General features: G+C 41.9%; 1 protein-coding gene across 4 annotated transcripts in view; it reads right to left on the bottom strand.

Annotated features, from left to right (window-relative positions):
* Positions 1–21,015, bottom strand: part of bbs2 (Bardet-Biedl syndrome 2) — an 87,975-nt gene that overhangs the window by 8,355 nt on the left and 58,605 nt on the right. Inside the window, exons 15-18 of one of the 4 annotated variants that reach the window (XR_011596341.1) lie at positions 16,791–16,931; positions 12,439–12,551; positions 4,228–4,376; positions 2,456–2,756 (exon numbers count right to left, since the gene is read on the bottom strand). Coding sequence is in view for 3 of the 4 variants with exons in the window: in XM_070897797.1 (XP_070753898.1) it covers positions 2,650–2,756; positions 4,228–4,376; positions 12,439–12,551; positions 16,791–16,931 (510 nt within the window). In the remaining variant the exon portion in view is untranslated. Of the gene's footprint in view, positions 1–2,454; positions 2,757–4,227; positions 4,377–12,438; positions 12,552–16,790; positions 16,932–21,015 lie in introns of those variants that run through there. The other 3 variants (XM_070897797.1, XM_070897798.1, XM_070897799.1) reach the window with 3 other exon arrangements.

Genomic DNA, 21,015 nt, shown 5'->3' with positions numbered 1-21,015 from the left:
CACTTCTAAAAAGGTGAATGGTAGTGAGTGTGCAACCCACTGTACGTCCAATTCCACATCTAGCTTATTTTAAAGCTGGGAATTAAACAATTTTCCTGGATCCTAAGAATCCATTTTCAAAGATCTGGGGAAAAAAAATGTCCGAAGTCATTCCCCCTTGACCCTTAGTACTTAATGGATTTCCCCATATAGTAAGCAAATCAATGGTAGATCGAACACTAGAAGTTCACACTAACATGCCATGAACTTCAACTCAAATCACACAGATGTCTGCAAACAGCATTTACCCCTTCAATGTCTTTTATTACAATTTAATAGAAGATATGATGTACAGACTGCAAACACCAGTAAAATGAGATATAATGTTGCTTTCCTGGTACCCTACTTCAGGAATAAAAGGAAAGACTTGCATTTATATAGCACCTTTCACAATCTCAGGATGTCCCAAAACACTTTACAGCCAATTAATTTATTTTATGAAGTGTAATCACTGTTGTAATGTGGGAAATGCGAAGGCCAAATTGTGTTCAGCAAGTTCCCACAAACAGCAATGTGATAATGACCAGATAATCTGTTTTCGTGATGTTGGTTGAAGGATAAATGTTGGCCAGGACACCGCGAGAACTCCCTACTCTTCTTCAAAGTAGTGCTGTGAGCATCTGAGGGCTGATGGGGCCTCGGTTTAACGTCTCATCTGAAAAACTGCACCTCCCAAAGTGCAGTATTCTCCCACTGCTGCACTGGAGTGTCAGCCTAGATTTTGTGCTCAGGTCTCTGGAGTGGAACTTGAACCCAAAACCTGCTACCTCAGAGGCAAGTGTGCTAGCAACTGAGCCATGCTCGACAATATCTTAGAAAGAATTCATTTGGAACACTGACAGAACTTATAGGTATACAGAGCAGCAGATAGCAAGAATGGCTGAGGCCGAATAGAGGAGAGTGGATGTTGGATTATTAAGGGTGGTTGGGTTGATAGGGGAAAGTGAGGGTGGTGGTTGGGAGATAAGGTGGGTTGAGGCTGTGTAATGGATAGTGGGGATGGATGGTAGGAAACAGTGGGTTGGCTGGCATTGGCAAGGGACAGGGCGAGAGTAACAGTGGGTAGGGGATATTGAGGGTGGTAGGAGGATGATGGTGTTGTGGTAGGTACGGGATCCTGAAAATGGTTGCGAATGGACAGTGAGTAGCATGGATGGCTAGAAGTTGGCAGGGAATAGAGAGGGGACTGGAATGGTTAGGGGATAGTAATGGGGGGAATATGGGGATTGTTGGGGTGGGAAGGAGAGCATATTTGGTTGGAGGTTAGGGTGGGTGGGAGCGAGGAGGGTATAGTGAGGATGTTGAAATGTTTTGAGGGATAGTTAGATGGTTGGAGAAAGTGAATTTAGTTACAGAATAGTGAAGGTGATAAGCATTGCTGAGGTTAATGAGAGTGAGGTTTGGGTAGGGGATATTGTAGTTGGGTGTGAGGGCAGTTTGGAGTGGATTAGGGATAGCAAGAGTGGATTGGTGGGAAAAAGCAAATGTGGTTGCAGTGGAATGTAGCAATTTGGTTGGGGATTTATGTGGTTAGTTGCAGGACAGTGTAATCTAATAGGTTAACAGCTTGGCATAGATAAAAAATATATCATGGGATAGTTAACATAGAGGGCTACAGTAAAGAAGGGTGCATAGAAACCACAGATGTACATTGGGTGTGCAGAAGTCAGTGTTAATATCTGTGTATTATGAGAATGTATTCTTTGATAGGGACTAACACATGGTTTAGATGAGGTAGTTAGGATTCTGCAGGCCAAAGTGAGTCAAACAGATGTGTTGTCAGTTTATGGCAATTTAAGAAGCATTGAAGAGTTTGAATAAAGAATTATGGCTAGTTTGGGGACAATGTGTCTGGTTCAAGTAATTATTATTCTGGAACTGTGAGATATTTATAACCGTGTAAAATTGTCTTATCTTTTACGGAGAAGAAATATAATTCTAGTGAGAATTAAGTATATGTGGTGTAACATTGCCATCTACTGGTCTAGTAGCATATGACACATAAGGATCACAGAATTGAAAGGTTCAGAGCAAGTGATCTGACATTGAACATCTAAGTGTATAAATATGCACTGTTTCTGGTAGATATTTAATATTCTGTGCCGAAAACGCGCCTGGATTGATTGGTAGTTTGAAACCCCGATGGATATCCTACTTGTAAGATAATAGACTTGTTCTTACTTTGTATCAATATTAATAAAGCTGCTGTCCGAACCTATTTAATTTAGATTAATCTACTCGGTTGTTCCAACAGTAGTAAGAGTGGATGGAGGATGGCTGTGGGAACTGGTAGGGTAAATAGATGTAGAGAGTACACCACATCTATTCAATTTCTTAACATTTAGTGCTATATTTTAAATCCTATTTCCCTTTTTCATAGCTTGAGATGTGCTGGTAACTGTTGTACTTTACTCACTGATCGAGTGATATCTAGAACATGTGACGGTTACACTCGGGATAGTCCTGGTCACCCAGCTGGATTTGCCCGCGATGACTTGGAGTTGACACATTCAACTCGGCTCATTTGTTGCCTCTCTGCTTCTTCGCTGTTTATGACCCAACTCTAGCTCCACTGTTGCCTTGGTCACTGACCTCTGACCTGTTATCTTTTCAGGATGAGGTGCTGCCAGCACGAATAATTTTGAAAAGCGCATTGACATTGTTATTTTTGATGGCGTCTCGGCACGCAGAGATCACCTGGGTCTTGGGCTTCCCAACTGGAAGATAACCATGCAAAAAGAAAGTGTTAGAGAACAAAATGGCTTCAATGTGCCAAGAACAACTTCAGTTCATTAGTAACCAAATCAGTTCAACCCTTTCACATAAAGTAGCAGTCAGACAGCTTTGAAAGTGATCGTGAAACTGACTATTTTCTATGTTTAAATTAATGACAATTTTGTTTCTTGTTGAACAGAGCCCCATTGCACAATAGTACAATTTCTCCTGGGTTTTCCTGAAACTGATCAATGGATTTCTTTGTTTTGCCTTCCCCAGAAGTTAGCATTACTAGAGGTTGGGAAGGTGATGCACAAGCTTGCACTCTGTAATGGGCAGATTTGTGCAATATTACACATCTGGTCTCCCAGTAATCTAAAGAAGGTTGTGATGAACTAGTATAAAATACTAGTTAGGCCACAGCTAGAGTACTGTGTACAGTTTTGGTCACCACGTTACAGGAAAGATGTGATTGCAATAGAAAGGGTACAGAGGAGATTTACGAGGATGTTGCCAGGACTGGAGAATTTTAGCTAGGAAGAAAGATTGGATAGGCTGGGGTTGTTTCCTTTGGAACAGAGGAGGCTGAGGGGAGACTTAATTGAGGTGTTTAAAATTATGAGGGGCTGAGATAGAGTGGATAGGAAGGACCTATTTCCCAGGGCTGAGAGGTCAATAACCAGAAGGCAGAGATTTAAAGTAATTGGGTAGAAGGATTAGAGGGGAGTTGAGGAGAACTTTTTCACCCAGAGGGTGGTGTGTGTCTGAAACTCACTGTCTGAAAGAGGTAGAGACAGAAACCCTAATCATGTTTAAAAAGTACTTGGATATACACTTGAAGTCCCAGAACCTACAGGGCTAAGGACCAAGAGCTGGAAAGTGGGATAAGGCTGGATAGCTATTTTTTGAACGGCATAGACATGATGGATCGAATGACCTCCTTCTGTGCCATAAATTTCTATGATTCTAACTGTTTCACTTACAGTCAAAGGCTCTAGATATACATCCAGGTTAGTCGAATCGATAGTTTCAAATAGACTAGAAGCTTTCACTGAATGGTGGGTTTTCACATTCACTGCATTTTTCACTTTTACTAATGGACAGCTCTGTGCGTAACGCGTAGCTTTTCGTTTTATTTATTAAATGCTGAATTTTACAACAGGAATAGGGAATTCAGTCCATCCAGCTTGCCTGCTGTGTCAGGTCTCAACTGACCAGGTTTCCATGATTTCCTCCTCCAAACTCTGCTGAATCACAGATTGACCCAACATCTTTTGAACACTTCAGGAGCAGTCAGTGAAGCTGATTTTCGTTTTCCTAATGTCCTGTGTGTGTACCAGTCTCCAGGTAGTTAGATACAGGAAACTCGCACCACCAGGTATCTGCCCCATTTGCACTCTTTTCATTTCTACTAGTTACCTTTCTAACCATTCGTGTTTACTTCTGAGATCACTATACTACCCTTTAACTCACCTCGTAGGCGCCCTGCCCTCTGTATCGCCAGATTCACTACTCGCAGACAGGTGAGAAGCTGTGTGTGGTTGTTACAGCGAATCTTGTAACCATTTATCAAATCTCGATTTAAGTCGTAAAGTTCCATGTATCCCTTCTTCATACTCCTCCTAAACAGAGAAAGAAAAACAGCTTGGGGATGAAAAACAAAGTTCTTGATTACTTGATTTGATTACTCAGCAGAGTAACTCTCATTCTTTGAAAGCTGGGTGTCCTCACCATACCAGTTCTTTGGTTATCTCAAAAGATGCTAAACAACATGTGGCATGTGCATCCTCCCAACACTATATGGTTTGCGCTTCCCCCAAAACACCACCACACAACTGAAACCAAGCTGAGTTCTACTTGTCAATGAAGAGAACGTCAAATACGGTTACAGCGAAAGTGCAGCAGTACTTTCATAGACTCATAAGAACAGAAGAAATAGGAACAGGAGTAGGCCATACAGCCCCTCGAGCCTGCTCCGCCATTCAATAAGATCATGACTGGTCTGATCATGGACTCAGCTCCACTTCCCCGCCCGCTCCCACCCTGTTCGTTACATCCTCAAAGAACTCCAGCAAATTTGTCAAACATGACTTCCCCTTCATAAATCCATGCTGACTCTGCCTGACCGAATTTTGCTTTTCTGCGTAAAAAAGTTTTTCCTCATGTCACCTCTGGTTCTTTTGCCAATTACCTTAAATCACTGCCCGCTCATTATCGACCAGCCATTGGAAACAGTTCCCCTTTATTTACTCCATCTAAATCCTTCATGATTTTGAACACCTCTATAAAATCTCCTCTTCACCATCTCTGCTCCACTAGCTTTGTTTACTGTAGTGGAGGCTATATGCTATGTTTTTCTTTTGGGGGGGGGGGTAAGGAGAAACACACTGAGGCCAATAGACTTAATGTCATGTGATATGTCTGTTGTCTTAATTCATAACTTCAACCATTTTTGCAAGCAATGATAGACCTGTGCCTACCAGCACCTCCCCCCCCCCCCCCCCCCCCCCCAGTGTTATACAGCTCAAAGTTCTCTCTCCAGACACATCCCAAGTTTTGAGGAAGAAGATTCACGTTGTATTGCTGAATCATTTTCCAGAATTCGAGTGGTCATCACATGAAAATTTCACACACCTAGCATCACACCTTACTATGGTGTAAAAATGCAGACAGTGCAGTTCTGGGATAATAATTCTCACCGTTTAGCTTTATATAATTGTACTAACAACATTGCTCCTGCGTGAGGGAAAGGTAATCAATCAAAGGAGGATATGGAGAGGGTAAAATTTGTCTTGGGCAATAGTGCAAAACAGGCGACAGTGTACTACACTCTGCCCAATTTCCTTGTAAACCGAGCTGCCGATTTGCTCTAGCTCGTTTTGCTCTCCTGCTCGAGGACGGCGGTGCCTACAATGAAATTCACGGTAGATGGATGGTTTGATGAGTTAAGGAGAAAACTCACTCTAAACCCACACCCTGGCGTTTCCAATAACTGGTGGGACCTCAACTACTCACTGTATTTATTAACGGAGTGACTGCTGCCAACGAACTAGAAGTTACCGGAACATAAGATAAGAACGTAAGAATTAGGAGCAGGAGTAGGCCGTTCAGCCCCTCGAGCCTGCTCCGCCATTCAATGAGATCATGGCTGATCTTCCACCTCAACTCCACTTTCCTGAACTGTCCTCATATCTCTCGATTCTCTTAATATCAAAAAATCTATCAATCTCTGGCTTGAATATACTCAAAGACTGAACCTCCACAGCCCGCTGGGGTAGAGAATTCCAAAGATTCACCACCCTCTCAGTCCTAAATGGCCGACCCCTTATTCTGAGACTATGACCAATGGTTTAGACTCCTCAGTCAGAGGAAACATCCTCCCTGCATCTACCCTGTCAAGTCCTGTAAGAATATTGTATCTTTCAATGAGATCACCTCTCATTCTTTTAAACTGTGAATATAGGCCTAGTCTACTCAATCTCTCCTCATAGGACAATCCCCCCATCCCAGGAATCAGTCTGGTGAACTTTTGTTGCACTCCCTTTATGGCAAGTATATCCTTCTTTAGGTAAGGAGACCAAAACTGTACACAATAATCCAGGTGCGGTCTTCACCAGAGCCCTATATAATTGCAGTAAGTCATCTTTACTCTTGTACTAAAATCCTCTTGTAATAAAGGGCAACACACCATTTGCTTTCTTAATTGCTTGCTGTACCTGCATGTTAACTTTGTGACTTGTTTACAAGGACACCCAGGTCCCTCTAAACACCAACATTTCCCAATCTCTCACCATTTAAAAATACTTTGCTTTTCTATATTTCCAACCAAAGTGGATAACTTCACATTTCTCCACATTATATTCCATTTGCCATGTTCTTGCCCATTCACTTAGCCTGTCTATATCCCCTTGAAGTCACTTTGCAACCTCCTCACAACTTACATTTCCACCTAGCTTTGTATCATCAGCAAACTTGGATACATTAAATTTGATTCCCTCATCTAAATCATTGATATAGATTGTGAATAGCTGAGGCCCCCTTGCGGCATCCCACTAGTTACAGCCTGCCAACCCGAAAATTACCCGTTTATTCCTACTCTGTTTTCTGTCTGTTAACCAATTCTCAATCCATGCTAGTACAGTTGGACCTCTCTGGTCCGGCACCCTTGGGACCTGACTGGTGCCAGACCAGAGAATTTTCCGAACCACGGGAGGTCAGCTGGTGGCAACGCTGCTGACAACAACCCGGACATGTTCTGCGCATATGCTGCGCGGAAGCCTACTGCACAGCATTTAGTTGTCCAAAATCACTCTGTTTTTTTTAATTCTCAGGCCCAGCTTTGGCACCTCAGTCAGCCATCTGCCCTTCCCTTCCCTGGCCCACTTACCTCAAAGAACACCAACACCATACACACACAAAAAACTAGAGATCGGAGATAAGGCGGAGGATAAAGTCAAGGAGAGACGCCGACCCTTACCCATGATCCTACTCCAGGCGTCAGTCCTTGTGTAAGCCGCGAGCAGAGCCTGACTGGTGGAAGCAGCAGCCTCCTCGCACCGACACACGCACACACACAACCCCCCCGCCCCCCCTTCTCCCCCGCAAGACTGGAGGGAGGGAAAAATGTCGGTTCAGCCCAGCGCTGCAGCCTTCAGAGCATGCGCGCCCGCCACCAATCAGGCAAGGAGAGGCGGCCTCGGCAGCAAGGAGCACGTGTCAAACCACAGTACCAGCCAGTGTGTAAAACGTCCAGCTGGCCAGGGCGAGGCTGCCAAGATTTGTCATCCAAAATACATCACACATACGTTTAACACGTGGAGCCACGATTTTATTTCAATGGTGCCACCCATGCCAGGACTGATGCCGGACCAAGGATGTTTCCGGACTAGAGAATCCCAGACTGGAGAGGTACAACCTGTATATTATCCCCAATCCCATGAGCCCTAATTTTGTTCAATAACCTCTTGTATGGCACCTTATCGAATGTCTGAAAATCCAAATACACCACATCCACTGGTTCCCCCGCCATATCTATTCTGCTAGTTACAACTTCAAAAGACTCTTAACAGATTTGTCAAACATGATTTTCCTTTCATAAATCCATGTTGACTCTGCTTAATCCTATTATTATTTTCTAAGTGCCCTGTTACCACATCCTTAATAATAGATTCTAGCATTTTCCCGACTACTGATGTCAGACTAACTGGTCTGGAGTTCCCAGTTTTCTCTCTTCCCTCCTTTCTTAATTAGCGGTGTTACATCAGCTACCTTCCAATCTGTGGGAACCATTCTAGAATCTATGGAATTTTGGAAAATGACAGCCAATGCATCCACTATCTCTATAGCCACCTCTTTCAAAACCTTAGGATGTAGGCCTTCAGGTCCAGGGAAACTGCACAGAAGCATTCTGCACACAACTGTCAGATCCCAAATTTAAAAAATAACGTTCACCACAACAGTCGGAGAATCTGAGAAGTGCTGAAGCACAACACTAATAAAGTTTCATTAATGTTAGAGATTCCCAATCTACTGTCCCTACGACTGTTACAGGAATCTCCGAATGCTTCTAGTCTCAGAACGGTAATTTGCAAACTATTAACAAACCCAACTCCCCGTGGGCAAAATAGACGGTGCTCGGGGCAAAAACACGAAGGCAGATTATTATCTGAATGGCGGCAGATTAGAAAAGGGGGAGGTGCAATGAGGCCTGGGTCTCATGGTTCATCAGTCATTGAAAGTTGGCATGCAGGCAGTGAAGAAGGCAAATGGTATGTTGGCCTTGATAGCTAGGGGATTTGAGTATAGGATCAGGGAGGTGTTACTGCAGTTGTACAGGGCCTTGGTGAGGCCTCACCTGGAATATTGTGTTCAGCTTTGGTTTCCTAATCTGAGGAAGGATGTTATTGCTATTGAGGGAGTGCAGCGAAGGTTCACCAGACTGATTCCGGGATGGCGGGACTGACATATGAGGAGAGATTGGATCAACTGGGCCTTTATACACTGGAGTTTAGAAGGATGAGAGGGGATCTCATAGAAACTTACAAGATTCTGATGGGACTGGACAAGTTAGATGCGGGAAGAATGTTCCCGATGATGGGGAAGTCCAGAACCAGGGGACACAGTCTTAGGATAAGGGGTAGGCCATTTAGGACTGAGATGAGGAGAAACTTCTTCACTCAGAGAGTTGTTAACCTGTGGAATACTCTACCGCAGAGAGTTGTTGATGCCAGTTCATTGGATATATTCAAGAGGGAGTTACGGCTAAAGGGATCAAGGGGTATGGAGAGAAAGCAGGAAAGGGGTACTGAGGGAATGATCAGCCATGATCTTATTGAGTGGCAATGCAGGCTCGAGGGGCCGAATGGCCTACTCCTGCACCTATTTTCTATGTTTCTATCCCACACCTGAAAACTGCTGATTCTGACCAACCACAATTTAGTGCACAAACAAGTGGCTCATACCTGAATAAATTCTACAATTCACACAATTAATAAATTAAGCTACATTGAACAAGATATTTTTTTTTAATCCGCTTCTTTATTCCTCATTTTGGGAAATCCGGCAACAACAAACAATAAAAACACACTGGAACTGCTCCTGCGCACTACTTCTGGTTCGTTGGCAGCAGTCGCGCTGATTTATTAATGACTTGGATAACACAATAGAGAGCAATATATCCAAGTTTTCCGATGACACAAAGATTGGTGACATTGTAAGTAATGTAGACGGGAGCATAACATTACAAAGAGACACTGATCGATTAAATGAGTGGGCAAAACTGTGGCAGATAGAATTTCATTGTAGGGAAGTGTGAGGTCATCCATTTTGGACCATAAAAGGATAGATCTGATTTTTTTTTTTAAATGGTGAAAAGCTAGAAACAGTGGAGGTCCAAAGTGATTTAGGGGTCCGTGTACACATCACTAAAATGTAGTGATCACGTACCAAAAAAAATAAGCAAAAAGGCTAATGGAATAATAGCCTTTATAACTAGAGGGCTACAATATAAAGGGGGAGAAGTCTTGCTACAACTGTACAAAGCCTTAGGAAGGCCACATCTGGAGTATTGTGTACCGTTCTGGGCACCGCACCTTTGAAAGGATATATTGGCTTTGGAATGTAGTGCAGATTCCCCAGAATGCTCCCAGGGTTAAATTATGAGGAGAGATTACATAAACTAGTCTTGTATTCCTGAAATATAGACGGTTACGGGGTGATTTGATTGAGGTTTTTAGGATTTTGAAATGAATCGATAGGGTAGATAGAAAGAAACTTTTTCCGCTGGAGGGGGCGTCTAGGACAAGGGGACATAACCTTACAATCAGAGCCAGGATGTTTAGGAGAGTAGTTAGGAAACACTTCTTCACGCAAAGGGTGGCAGAAGTGTGGAACACTCTCCCACAAAAAGCAGTAGATACTAGCACAATCATTATAAATCTGAGATCACCGAGTTATATAAAGTACTAACTGGTTTGGATATTGGTGCGGAATATTACAGCAAGGTGGGCAGGCAACTTTAGACCAATAGCAACATATTACATTTATACAGTGCCTTTATTATCAAAACATCCCAAGGTTCAATGGGCCAAATGGTCTTTTCTTATCTTTGACTTTTCATATTTAAATAATAGTGACTCTTTTCTAGAGTGTTTTCTTACCGCTATGAGCGGTGCACATTTTTCGGTTTACACCATGAATCATCACAGTTGAGCCCATTCCTGTCCTCGCCCGATCTCCATGGACGTGCACTTTTCAGGGTACTGTACAACAATCAGCAGCACCAACTCTGGTTGAATTTCCACCCCCTCCTCTCTCTCTCTCTCGTGCAGGGATGTTGAAACCAACTGTAATGTCCCCAGTTGCTACCCTAGCAGAGATCAGCCAATCCAGCACAGACCAAGGATTGAACATAGAAACATAGAAAATAGGTGCAGGAGTAGGCCATTCGGCCCTTCTAGCCTGCACTGCCATTCAATGAGTTAATGGCTGAACATGCAAATTCAGTACCCCCTTCCTGCTTTCTCGCCATACCCCTTGATCCCCCGAGTAGTAAGGACTTCATCTAACTCCCTTTTGAATATATTTAGTGAATTGGCCTCAACTACTTTCTGTGGTAGAGAATTCCACAGGTTCACCATTCTCTGGGTGAAGAAGTTTCTCCTCATCTTGGTCCTAAATGGCTTACCCCTTATTCTTAGACTGTGACCCCTGGTTCTGGACTTCCCCAACATTGGGAACATTCTTCCTGCATCCAACCTGTCTAAACCCGTCAGAATTTTAAACGTTTCTATGAGGTCCCCTCTCATTCTTCTGAACTCCAGTGAATACAAGCCCAGTTGATCCAGTCTTTCTTGATAGGTCAGTCCCACCATCCCGGGAATCAGTCTGGTGAACCTTCGCTGCACTCCCTCAATAGCAAGAATGTCCTTCCTCAAGTTAGGAGACCAAAACTGTACACAATACTCCAGGTGTGGCCTCACCAAGGCCCTGTACAACTGTAGCAACACCTCCCTGCCCCTGTACTCAAATCCCCTCGCTATGAAGGCCAACATGCCATTTGCTTTCTTAACCGCCTGCTGTACTTGCATGCCAACCTTCAATGACTGATGACACCCAGGTCTTGTTGCACCTCTCCTTTTCCTAATCTGTCACCATTCAGATAATAGTCTGTCTCTCTGTTTTTACCACCAAAGTGGATAACCTCACATTTATCCACATTATACTTCATCTGCCATGCATTTGCCCACTCGCCTAACCTATCCAAGTCACTCTGCAGCCTCATATCATCCTCTTCGCAACTCACACTGCCACCCAACTTAGTGTCAGCCACAAATTTGGAGATACTACATTTAATCTCCTCGTCTAAATCATTAATGTACAGTGTAAACAGCTGAGGCCCCAGCACAGAACCTTGCGGTACCCCACTAGTCACTGTCTGCCATTCTGAAAAGTACCCATTTACTCCTACTCTTTGCTTTCTGTCTGACAACCAGTTCTCAATCCATGTCAGCACACTACCCCCAATCCCATGTGCTTTAACTTTGCACATTAATCTCTTGTGTGGGACCTTGTCGAAAGCCTTCTGAAAGTCCAAATATACCACTCCCTTGTCCACTCTACTGGAAACATCCTCAAAAAATTCCAGAAGATTTGTCAAGCATGATTTTCCTTTTACAAATACATGCTGACTTGGACCTATCATGTCACCTCTTTCCAAATGCGCTGCTATGACATCCTTAATAATTGATTCCATCATTTTACCCACTACTGAGGTCAGGCTGACCGGTCTATAATTCCCTGTTTTCTCTCTCCCTCCTTTTTTAAAAAGTGGGGTTACATTGGCTACCCTCCACTCGATAGGAACCAGGGACCTGATGGTCTATGTGACCGAGTACCAAAATGGCTGGCACATTTACCCACTGAACTTAAAGCTATTTCTGGCAGTAAATTTGTAACTTAATTTCTCCTTTTCAATCATTCACCTACAGTTGAGATTATAGAGATTTCAGGCTAGCTTATATTGCTAGGCTGCAGGCAGACATGCAACAAGCTTTGAACACCATGATTTGCATCTAAAAAAGGGTCATCATAATGGGATGTCTTGTAGACAGACTGTTCAGCCATACTAGTTTATTTGACCCTTCTATATCACATTCGATCCTCGTTGCCACATTGGTTACTCACATATCTCCCATTAGTCGTGCATCCTCTGCCCGGACCAGCAAGCTACGGACCAGGTTAGAGTGATCGGCCATCTCTGCAGTGAGTTTTTGATGCACAGAATGGTAGCCATCTACCTGTTGAGACAGAGCAGTACAAATCAGCGTATTTAGCACTGGTTTGCTAGAGCAATAGGATACAATTTGATCAGAAACAATGGAGGCTGCATCTGTATTACAGGGCCAAGTATGCAAGAATCTATTAAAACTGCCCCAATAATTGAGGTACTATTATCCCTCTTAATGTGGCTTTTTCCAGCTCCCAAGTGGCCCATAAGGCATGCCTGGCAGATCAGCACTATATATGCTGAATATGGGAGTCTCTTTGTGCTGTGTAATATATGTATATTCCATCTGCTATCAGAGGACGAAATCTTCATAATCTCTGTCCGAACTGGACTTGAACCAAAAGATGAAAGACTTATATTTAAATATGCATCAGCCAGTCTCCCATCAGAAGCCGAAGATCTGTGTCGCAATGGATAGGAACCAAGGTCTTAAAAGGTGAAAGCTGTGTCTAGACACAGTGAATTATTCAGTACCCCGTTAGAGCACTGAGAGAAGGTCAGCTGTCCTTTAGGGAATGGTGCAATGCATGGTGGGGGAGGGGGCGTAAAAAATAATAAACAGAGGAATAACAAGGTTAAAAAAGGGGAATTAAATATTAAAACAGTGCAATTCAATAAGAAAAGTAGATAAGAGAATGAAAATATTATAAGTTAAAATACTTATTCAGAACAAAGCACAAGCAGTGTCACTAATGTTTTTTTTTAAAATACTAGCATCGGCCCCATTTGCTCTAGCCCAGTTGTGACTGCCAAGCTCAATAGAGACTATGGGAACACTCAAACTATGAGTTTAATTTTTGCATGAGCTGTCTGTGACACTTCCTCCAGCCCCCCTTTGAGGTGTCCATGTATTTTTAAATACCAGCATTGGCCATGCTGTAGTACCTTCCCATTTACCCCAGCCCTCTCATTAGACTAGAGTGCAGTCTGTCCTGCCCCAGCTCTTAATTTCATTTCCACATGGTTCATCCAGTCCCTCAGACAGCCCCACCCTGTTCCTTAAAGTAAATTCTGATTTATTTTAATCAATTTTCCAATAGAAAATCTTACATTTTATGATTTTTTTTTTCTATTTACTAGTTTCAGAAACATTTCATATCAAATATTAAGTGCTCCTGCTACTATATATTATTTCTCTATTACTTTTAATCCAGTTTTAAATGGACATTTTTTATTTTATCAACATTATTTTATTGTACTTAGTCTTAAAAAGATTAATTTTCAGAACTCTCATCATTTATCCAACCACAGCATGCTAACTTAAAAATAAAGATTAAGTAGGTAACATTCCCTAAACTAGTACCAACAATTAAATAAATAGTTCCAACTTCACTTCAAATTAAATCATGCAATCTTCCATAATTCCTCTCATACTGTATAACAAATTGAAGGTCTCCACATGGCAAATTAAGTAATTCATTCCTGAGCACTCTCAACCCACTAACTAGCAATTAAATATATAGCTCTGTTCCAGTTATAAATTAATCCATTACATTTTCCTTGTTCAGTTCATTTCATTGATCCATCAACTCCCTGAGTGTTTGAAGTCTGTAAATATAAAACTAAACTCCAACTGTACCACGCAACATTAATATAATTTAATAGCAGCAGCTGACCCACAGTCCAAAACATTGTGTGCTATAAATCTATTACATATTATAAATGGTGCTTGGTCACAACATACCAAAGAAATTGCTCCTCTATGTTGCACTGTGAACAATGTTACATGATATAACGTTACATAAAAGATCCACTCAATCCTTGAAAAAAACACCTTTGGAATCACACAGGAAATTCTTTTTGAAAATCGATTTAGAAAAAGCACAGACCAGCTTTAAAAATTCTGTAAGAACCTTCTTTAACAAAAAAAAAGAAAAAGTTAAGCTAAGATTGAGTTGAAAGTCACCCGCGACCAGATGCTTGTATGAGGCCTTCAGAAAGATAGTGCTCAGAACTCCCCGATTCCTGACAGAACAGCAAGGTAAAACTCCAAATGAGATGAAACACCCCTCTCCCACAGAATAAAATTCACACCACTTTCCCCCCTCCCCCTCACCACAGTCTCCAATGATACAATACACTGGTGAGGACAAATCACACAGCAGCACCAACCCTCAGCTGAGACAGCATTCGAGCCCAGAACCCCGTCTCCCTAAGCTCCCTGAGCAAAATCGCTTCCCGAATAACCTCCACTCCTGCAACAACCCCGAGGTAACTTTGGCACTCCCCTCACTTCTTCACTGAGGCAAATGTTGACTCCATTCCTCCCTCTACTCCTCTGAGGTAGAGAATTCCAACCTTCTGAGTGAAGACATTTCTCCTCATCTCAGTCCTAAACGGCCAGCCCCTTATCCTGAGACTATTCCCCCTAGTTCTAGACTCTCGGGCCAGGGGAAATAGCCTCTCAGCATCTACCCTGTCAAGACCACTCAGAATTTTATGTTTCAATGAGATCGCCTCTCATTCTTCTAAACTCCAGAAAGTATAGGCCCATTCTACTCAATCTCATCTCATAGGACAATCCTCTCATCCCAGGACTCAGTCTAGTGAACCTTCGTTGCGCTGCCTCTAAGGCAAGTATATCCTTCCTTAGGTACAGAGACCAAGACTGTGCACAGTACTCCAGGTGTGGTCTCACCAAAGCCCTGTACAATTGGAGCAAGACTTCCTTACTCTTGTATAGCAATGGGCTGAATGGCCTCGTTCTGTATGATTCTATCATGTTAATTTGTGAATCTAAACATTTTACAACGCATACATATATGCTACTCTCACAGGACAAATCTATCTCACTATCGAAACAGTTCTTGTCCCAGGCCCCAGAGACAGGCTGAGGATTACCTGGATTGAGGGCATGTTGATTTAATGATTTTAAATTAAATTATGTACATTTCTATGCAGCTTTGAGGGTATGGAATAAGGGTTAGTCATTATCAGGGAAACAAAACCCGAGAACCAACTTCTGGTGAAAGGTCACACCGATACTTTGAACCATCTTGCCCTTATTGAAGAGGAAAAACAGAAACTGCTGGAAATACACAGGTGTATGTCAGCGGATGCTAGCTAAGTATTGTGTTTCATGCATTTACAGATTTGTTTTCACTTTTGTTTCCTTTTCCAGGTGTGCATTTCAAATATTTTCCATTTTTAAGACACAAAAGACTAGAAATTACCATTGATGATAATAGTGGATGAATACATGATGTTCCTCCCCTGAATTTAAAACATTTTTTAAAGTCCCTGTCAAAAAGGTTTCTTTTCTTAAATTAGAAATAAAACCATTACACGCCACAATCAATAAAAAAAACTAAAGTGCACAAAAATAGTTTGCAGAAACAGGTAACGACCACTGTAGTCTGATGTTTATAATCTACTGTACTCTTCTTTGTAATCTATTGTTTTTCACAAAGACATGTACAGGTGAGGTACAGCGTGCCACTTGGCCCAATACTTAATCGATTATTAATGCCTTCGCATTTCCATATGGTGCTGGCCACTAATACAGCTGACATGGGCTCTCTCCCTAGATACCCTATGGTAGCAAAGGGACCTCCATGGTAACAAAGGGACATTCACTTGGAGCACATAAACAAACTGGAAGCAGCTTTGAAAGCTATCAGACATAACTGATGCTACAACTCATCCAAAACAGGCTACATCCCACATCGAAGTAGTACGCTGTTTAAAATGCTAAATTTGAGAGTTTCAGTATGTTTTTTTTTAATTAAGTAAAATCAATACCATTTCAGCCCCACTCCATTTTATTTCCAAATCATGGTAATTTCACAATTCCAATGACATAGATCATCCTCCTTATTTCAAAAAAGTAACTGCAAGTAGCTTTGAAGAAAATAAACCTTCATATAAGACAACAGATGGGCATGCCCAGAAAATCCTTTGAAAAAAAACAAGTTTTAGCAACTTATTTGTTATATGCAACTTTTCTTTGTGAATAAATAATAAACAAACACACTTGGAACTGTGATTTTCAGAAACCAGCGGCTCATCTTTAAATAAATTCTGATCAAGTTCCTGCCACCAACAGTGGGAGAAAGTAACATCTGATTTATTGGTTCTGACAGACTAACGATTCAGCTGACCTGTTTGGTTCATTCCATGAACCTCCAATTTGAATGAAAAGATTTTTTCCAGTGAAATGTTAACATGAGTTCAAACACTATCAGCTTCAAATACTGATGGTTGACATATATATATATATATGTGGGAGTTATTGGATAAGTAGCACAACTACCTGCACAAGTATCTGGCGCAGCTCCGCAAAATAAGCTGGGAAGTCTGCTTCCACCTGGAGGTCTTCAATAGCCAGGAAGGATGCCAGGGACTGGATGATTTCACCAGCAAGGTCAATATCCTCTGTTCTGATGGTGATCTGTTTGGTGGGAATAAATACCCGTGGAAATGATCATCGAAAGCAGATACCTTCTGAAGTAAAGTCAGGGAACAAGATGTCATCATTAGAGGGGTCAACAACCAGGGAGCATAAATTTAAAGTAATTGGTAGAAGGTTTAGAGGGGATTTGAGGAGAAATTTCTTCACCCAAAGGGTTGTGGGGGGTCTAGAATTCAGACATGGAAGGGTGCCTGAAAGGGTGGTAGAGGTAGAAACCCTCACTACATTTAAAAAGTACTTGAATGTGCACCTGAAGTGCTGTAACCTGCAGGGTTACGGACCTAGAGCTGGAAAGTGGGATTAGGCTGTTGGACGACATGGACATGAAATGGCCTCCTTCCATGCTGTAAACTTCTATGATCTGACACAATCCTACATTCAATCACAGAACCATCATATCCTCTGCCAGAGAGGGGAGACCTTCATCTCCTGGCACTGAATCAGATCTGAAGCCACTTCCCAGAAGTGGAAAGAGACACATTAAACAAGAAGCAATTCCAATTATTCCCTAAAAAGAATAACAACACAACAGTGAGAAAGCATACAATGAGAAAGAACAAGTCAGCCCATGATACTCTCCTCGTTCCAAAAAATGTCACGCCACTCAACCTAACTGCTTTAATCTCCTCAGTGAGGTGAACAACTACAGATAAATTCCACTAAGCATCAAAGATATTGGGAGGATCTCAATTTAACATTAAAACTATAATATTCAGCCCTGACTACATGCATCAATGCCATCCCCGAGGTGCTAACAGGATGACAACTGCAGGATTTCATACAGTATTGGTATTCTACATCTATACTTAGTCTGTTCACCTTCAGACCAGTTCTTAACCAGACACTCATCCAGTCTTCTTAAAGGATTCAATCCACACAACACTATGAGGAATTTATTCGACATATGTTGTTTGAGGCTTTCGAAACGTTGTCCTTGTGTTCCCCAACTCTGATATCACAGTTTAAGTTGAGTATACTGACTACCCACAATATCCAGGCCTCTGAACAGTTACAGACCTGTGACTCTCTGATGTCTCAATTAGTTAAACAAAGCATAGCTGAACTGTACAAACAGGAAGGCCTCCAGATTGACTCCTGCAGTCTCTGCTAAGTTAACTGATCTCAGCCTACGTGTCCCAAGTGGCGCTACAATTGACCACAGCACCTTCGAGTTAGACAAGTTGAATTTGGCCAGGGTACTCACTCCTGACCTTTATTTTGAGGTACTTGTGTGTGAGGACAGGATCAAACTCATGCTCAACTGTGATGCCCTGTGAAGTAGCATAACCTGTCTAAACTTAGTCTAGTTCACATATAAATAATGACCATTTGGGAAAAGTACCAGAGAGCATTGGGCAATCACAGATGCCTTCCTGAGAGGAAGAAGGAAGAAGGAAGAAAAATGACAGGAAGAGGAGGGAGGAGTTTTTAAAAAAAACTTGGCTCATGGTCCCTGTTAATCTATTTTTCCATTAACAAGGAGGTCAATTCTTGAAATCTATCCTTGTAACTGAGTATTTTGATTCCTAGAATCATCCTTGTTGATTTTCCCAATGCATTAATCTCCACTTAAAGGTGGGTTGCCCAAGGATGCAATGTTCCAAATGGGGTCTCACTATGGAGCTATACAAGGTTAATATCACTGAATTCCTTTTGTTATCAAATAACCTTTCTTGTAGGTTAGGTGGCATAACAGCAGGCCACTGGCAGACACAGCTCGAACAAGAATGTTTAGTTCACAAAACTGACCTTGATGGTTCCTGGAAACATATTAAAAAAAATTAAGAAATTGTACAGAGTATGATTATTTGCAAGTTGCAGTTCTTTCAAAGGTCAACGCTTGCTGCAACAAGTCGGATCCATTGAGACAAACACACAATAGCCGTGTATTTGCCTTTGAAATACATCCCAATACTTGACTGACCTTGTGGATACTCACATAGACTGGATAGCTTCAGTCAATGCTTAAGTATTACATTCAGTGCTGAAAAGGTTGCAGATATCATTTCAAGAGCTGTGAGAGTGTTGCAAAAAGAAAGGACCCACAGATACATGGCGCACATTGTGAACTGAATATTGGAGTGTGTCTGCTGTCATGGTGTCAATGCCTGTTTTCAGAATTATCATTCTTTCCTCCCCCACACTCACACCCATCCCTCACCCCCCAACACCACTGAATAAGTATCTGCTCAATAACAGCAAATGTTTGGAATCTGATGAAAGTAACAGTCCACAGTGGATCTATAAACAGATTGCGTAACATCAATGAGCTTCAGGATCCCTGGAAATACAAATATTTCAAAAGTAATTGTTGAAAGAAAACTGCATGGAGTTTGTTTTGGAATAAATTCTTACTCTGAACACATCTGGTTTGTAATAAGAGTACTGAATTTAATATTTACACTTGCTGCCCCCTTGAGGCACAACCATGATTTCTAAATTCAAAGTGTTTTGTATTGAAACAACATTAGATCAAAAAAAGACGAGAAAGATGGAAAATGTTACTATGGAGGGTTTTTTCTCTAACTCTTTTAGGGACTTGAGTAAATTCAATTTCCTGAGAGTTCACTTTTCCAAATTCCTATAGAGCTCAATCAATTTCAGATGAGAAGGAAGATGGGAGACTAATCCATTAAAAAAGAACTTGCATTTATATAGCGCCTCTCGTAACCTAATGATGTCCTAAAGCACCTTACAGCCAATGAAGTATTTTCAAATTGCAGTCACGGTTGGGAAACATGGCACGCATTTTACGCACAGCAAGGTTCCACAAACAGCAATGATACATGACTCAAGCATCTGTTTTAGTGATGTCAGTTGAGGAAGAAGTGTTGGCCAGAAGACCTCTGCACTTCTTCAAATAGTGCCATGGGATCTTTTGCAGCCACCCGAACGGGATGATGGAACCTCATTTCAATGTCACATCTGAAAGACAGCACCCCCGACAGTACAGCACTGCCTCGGTACTGCACTGAAGTGTCAGCCTAGATTACGTGTTCAAGTCTCTGGAATAGGAATTGAATCCATGATCTTATGATAATAACAACATCATGCTCCCCATAAGCTCAGGGATATTTTGGAATGGATACACTTCTGCTGCACCCAGTCCTGCGTCATTTGCCATCCCAAAGCAATTGGAAGGGGACAGTCTTGGAGTTGCAGATAGAAAGTTGATTCAGTGTCATAGCATACAGATTGTCCATCTTCCTTGAAAACCCTGATCGGGGCAGCTGGACATCTTGGGTAAATTTGCCCCACTAGATGTGTTGTGAGGAGTTATGTAAGTTTCATTGCATCACTGACGATCAATAGTAGACAGCAGGCTATCAGGGTTTTACTATAGGAGGCACATTTAGTAACAAAGGATAGTAGGGTTTTACAGTATCAAGAAATGGGGTTGGAGGGTCATCAGGGCATTACAGTAGTAAAGACTTCTACTATCACAGAAGGGGGAAGGGGCTAGCAGGGTTTTACAGTATCAAAGCTTTTAGTAATGAGAGAGGAAGGGAACTAGCACAGTTTTAGATTATCACATATATTCAGTAACACCAGGGGGTGGGAAAATTTTAGTATTATGGACATTTCCATACCTTTAATAACTTTTCTTACAGAACCAGAGATATAACAATGTATGTTAAAATTCAAAGCTAAAAACAAACTAGAAAGCCCTGACTGCAGTCCCATATATCACTCTACCAATAAGAATGAGATCTACAGCAGGTTGAAGTCTAGCAAAGATTCTTACTCTCATTTATTTATCCACGCAAGTGTCAGTCTTGGCCTGGTGGTAGCACTTTTGCGTCTAAGAAGATCATGGGTTTAAAGCTCCACTTCAGAAACTTGAGCACATAATCTAGGCTGACACTTCAGTGCAGTACTGTGGGAGCACAGCACTGTCAGAGATACCATCTTTTGGATGAGATATTAAACCCAGGCCCCAGCTGTCCTCATAAGTGTATGTAAAAGATCCCATGACAATATTCGAAGAATAGCAGTAGAATTCACCTGGTGCATTGAAAATATTTATCCCTCAACTAACATCAGTAAAATAGAATGTCTGGTT

This window comes from Pristiophorus japonicus, chromosome 13, assembly GCF_044704955.1.
Source record: "Pristiophorus japonicus isolate sPriJap1 chromosome 13, sPriJap1.hap1, whole genome shotgun sequence".
Classification (NCBI taxonomy): Eukaryota; Metazoa; Chordata; class Chondrichthyes; family Pristiophoridae; genus Pristiophorus; species Pristiophorus japonicus.
The sequence above is the reverse complement of the archived record's forward strand: the minus strand, read 5'-3'. Positions and strand labels throughout refer to the sequence as shown.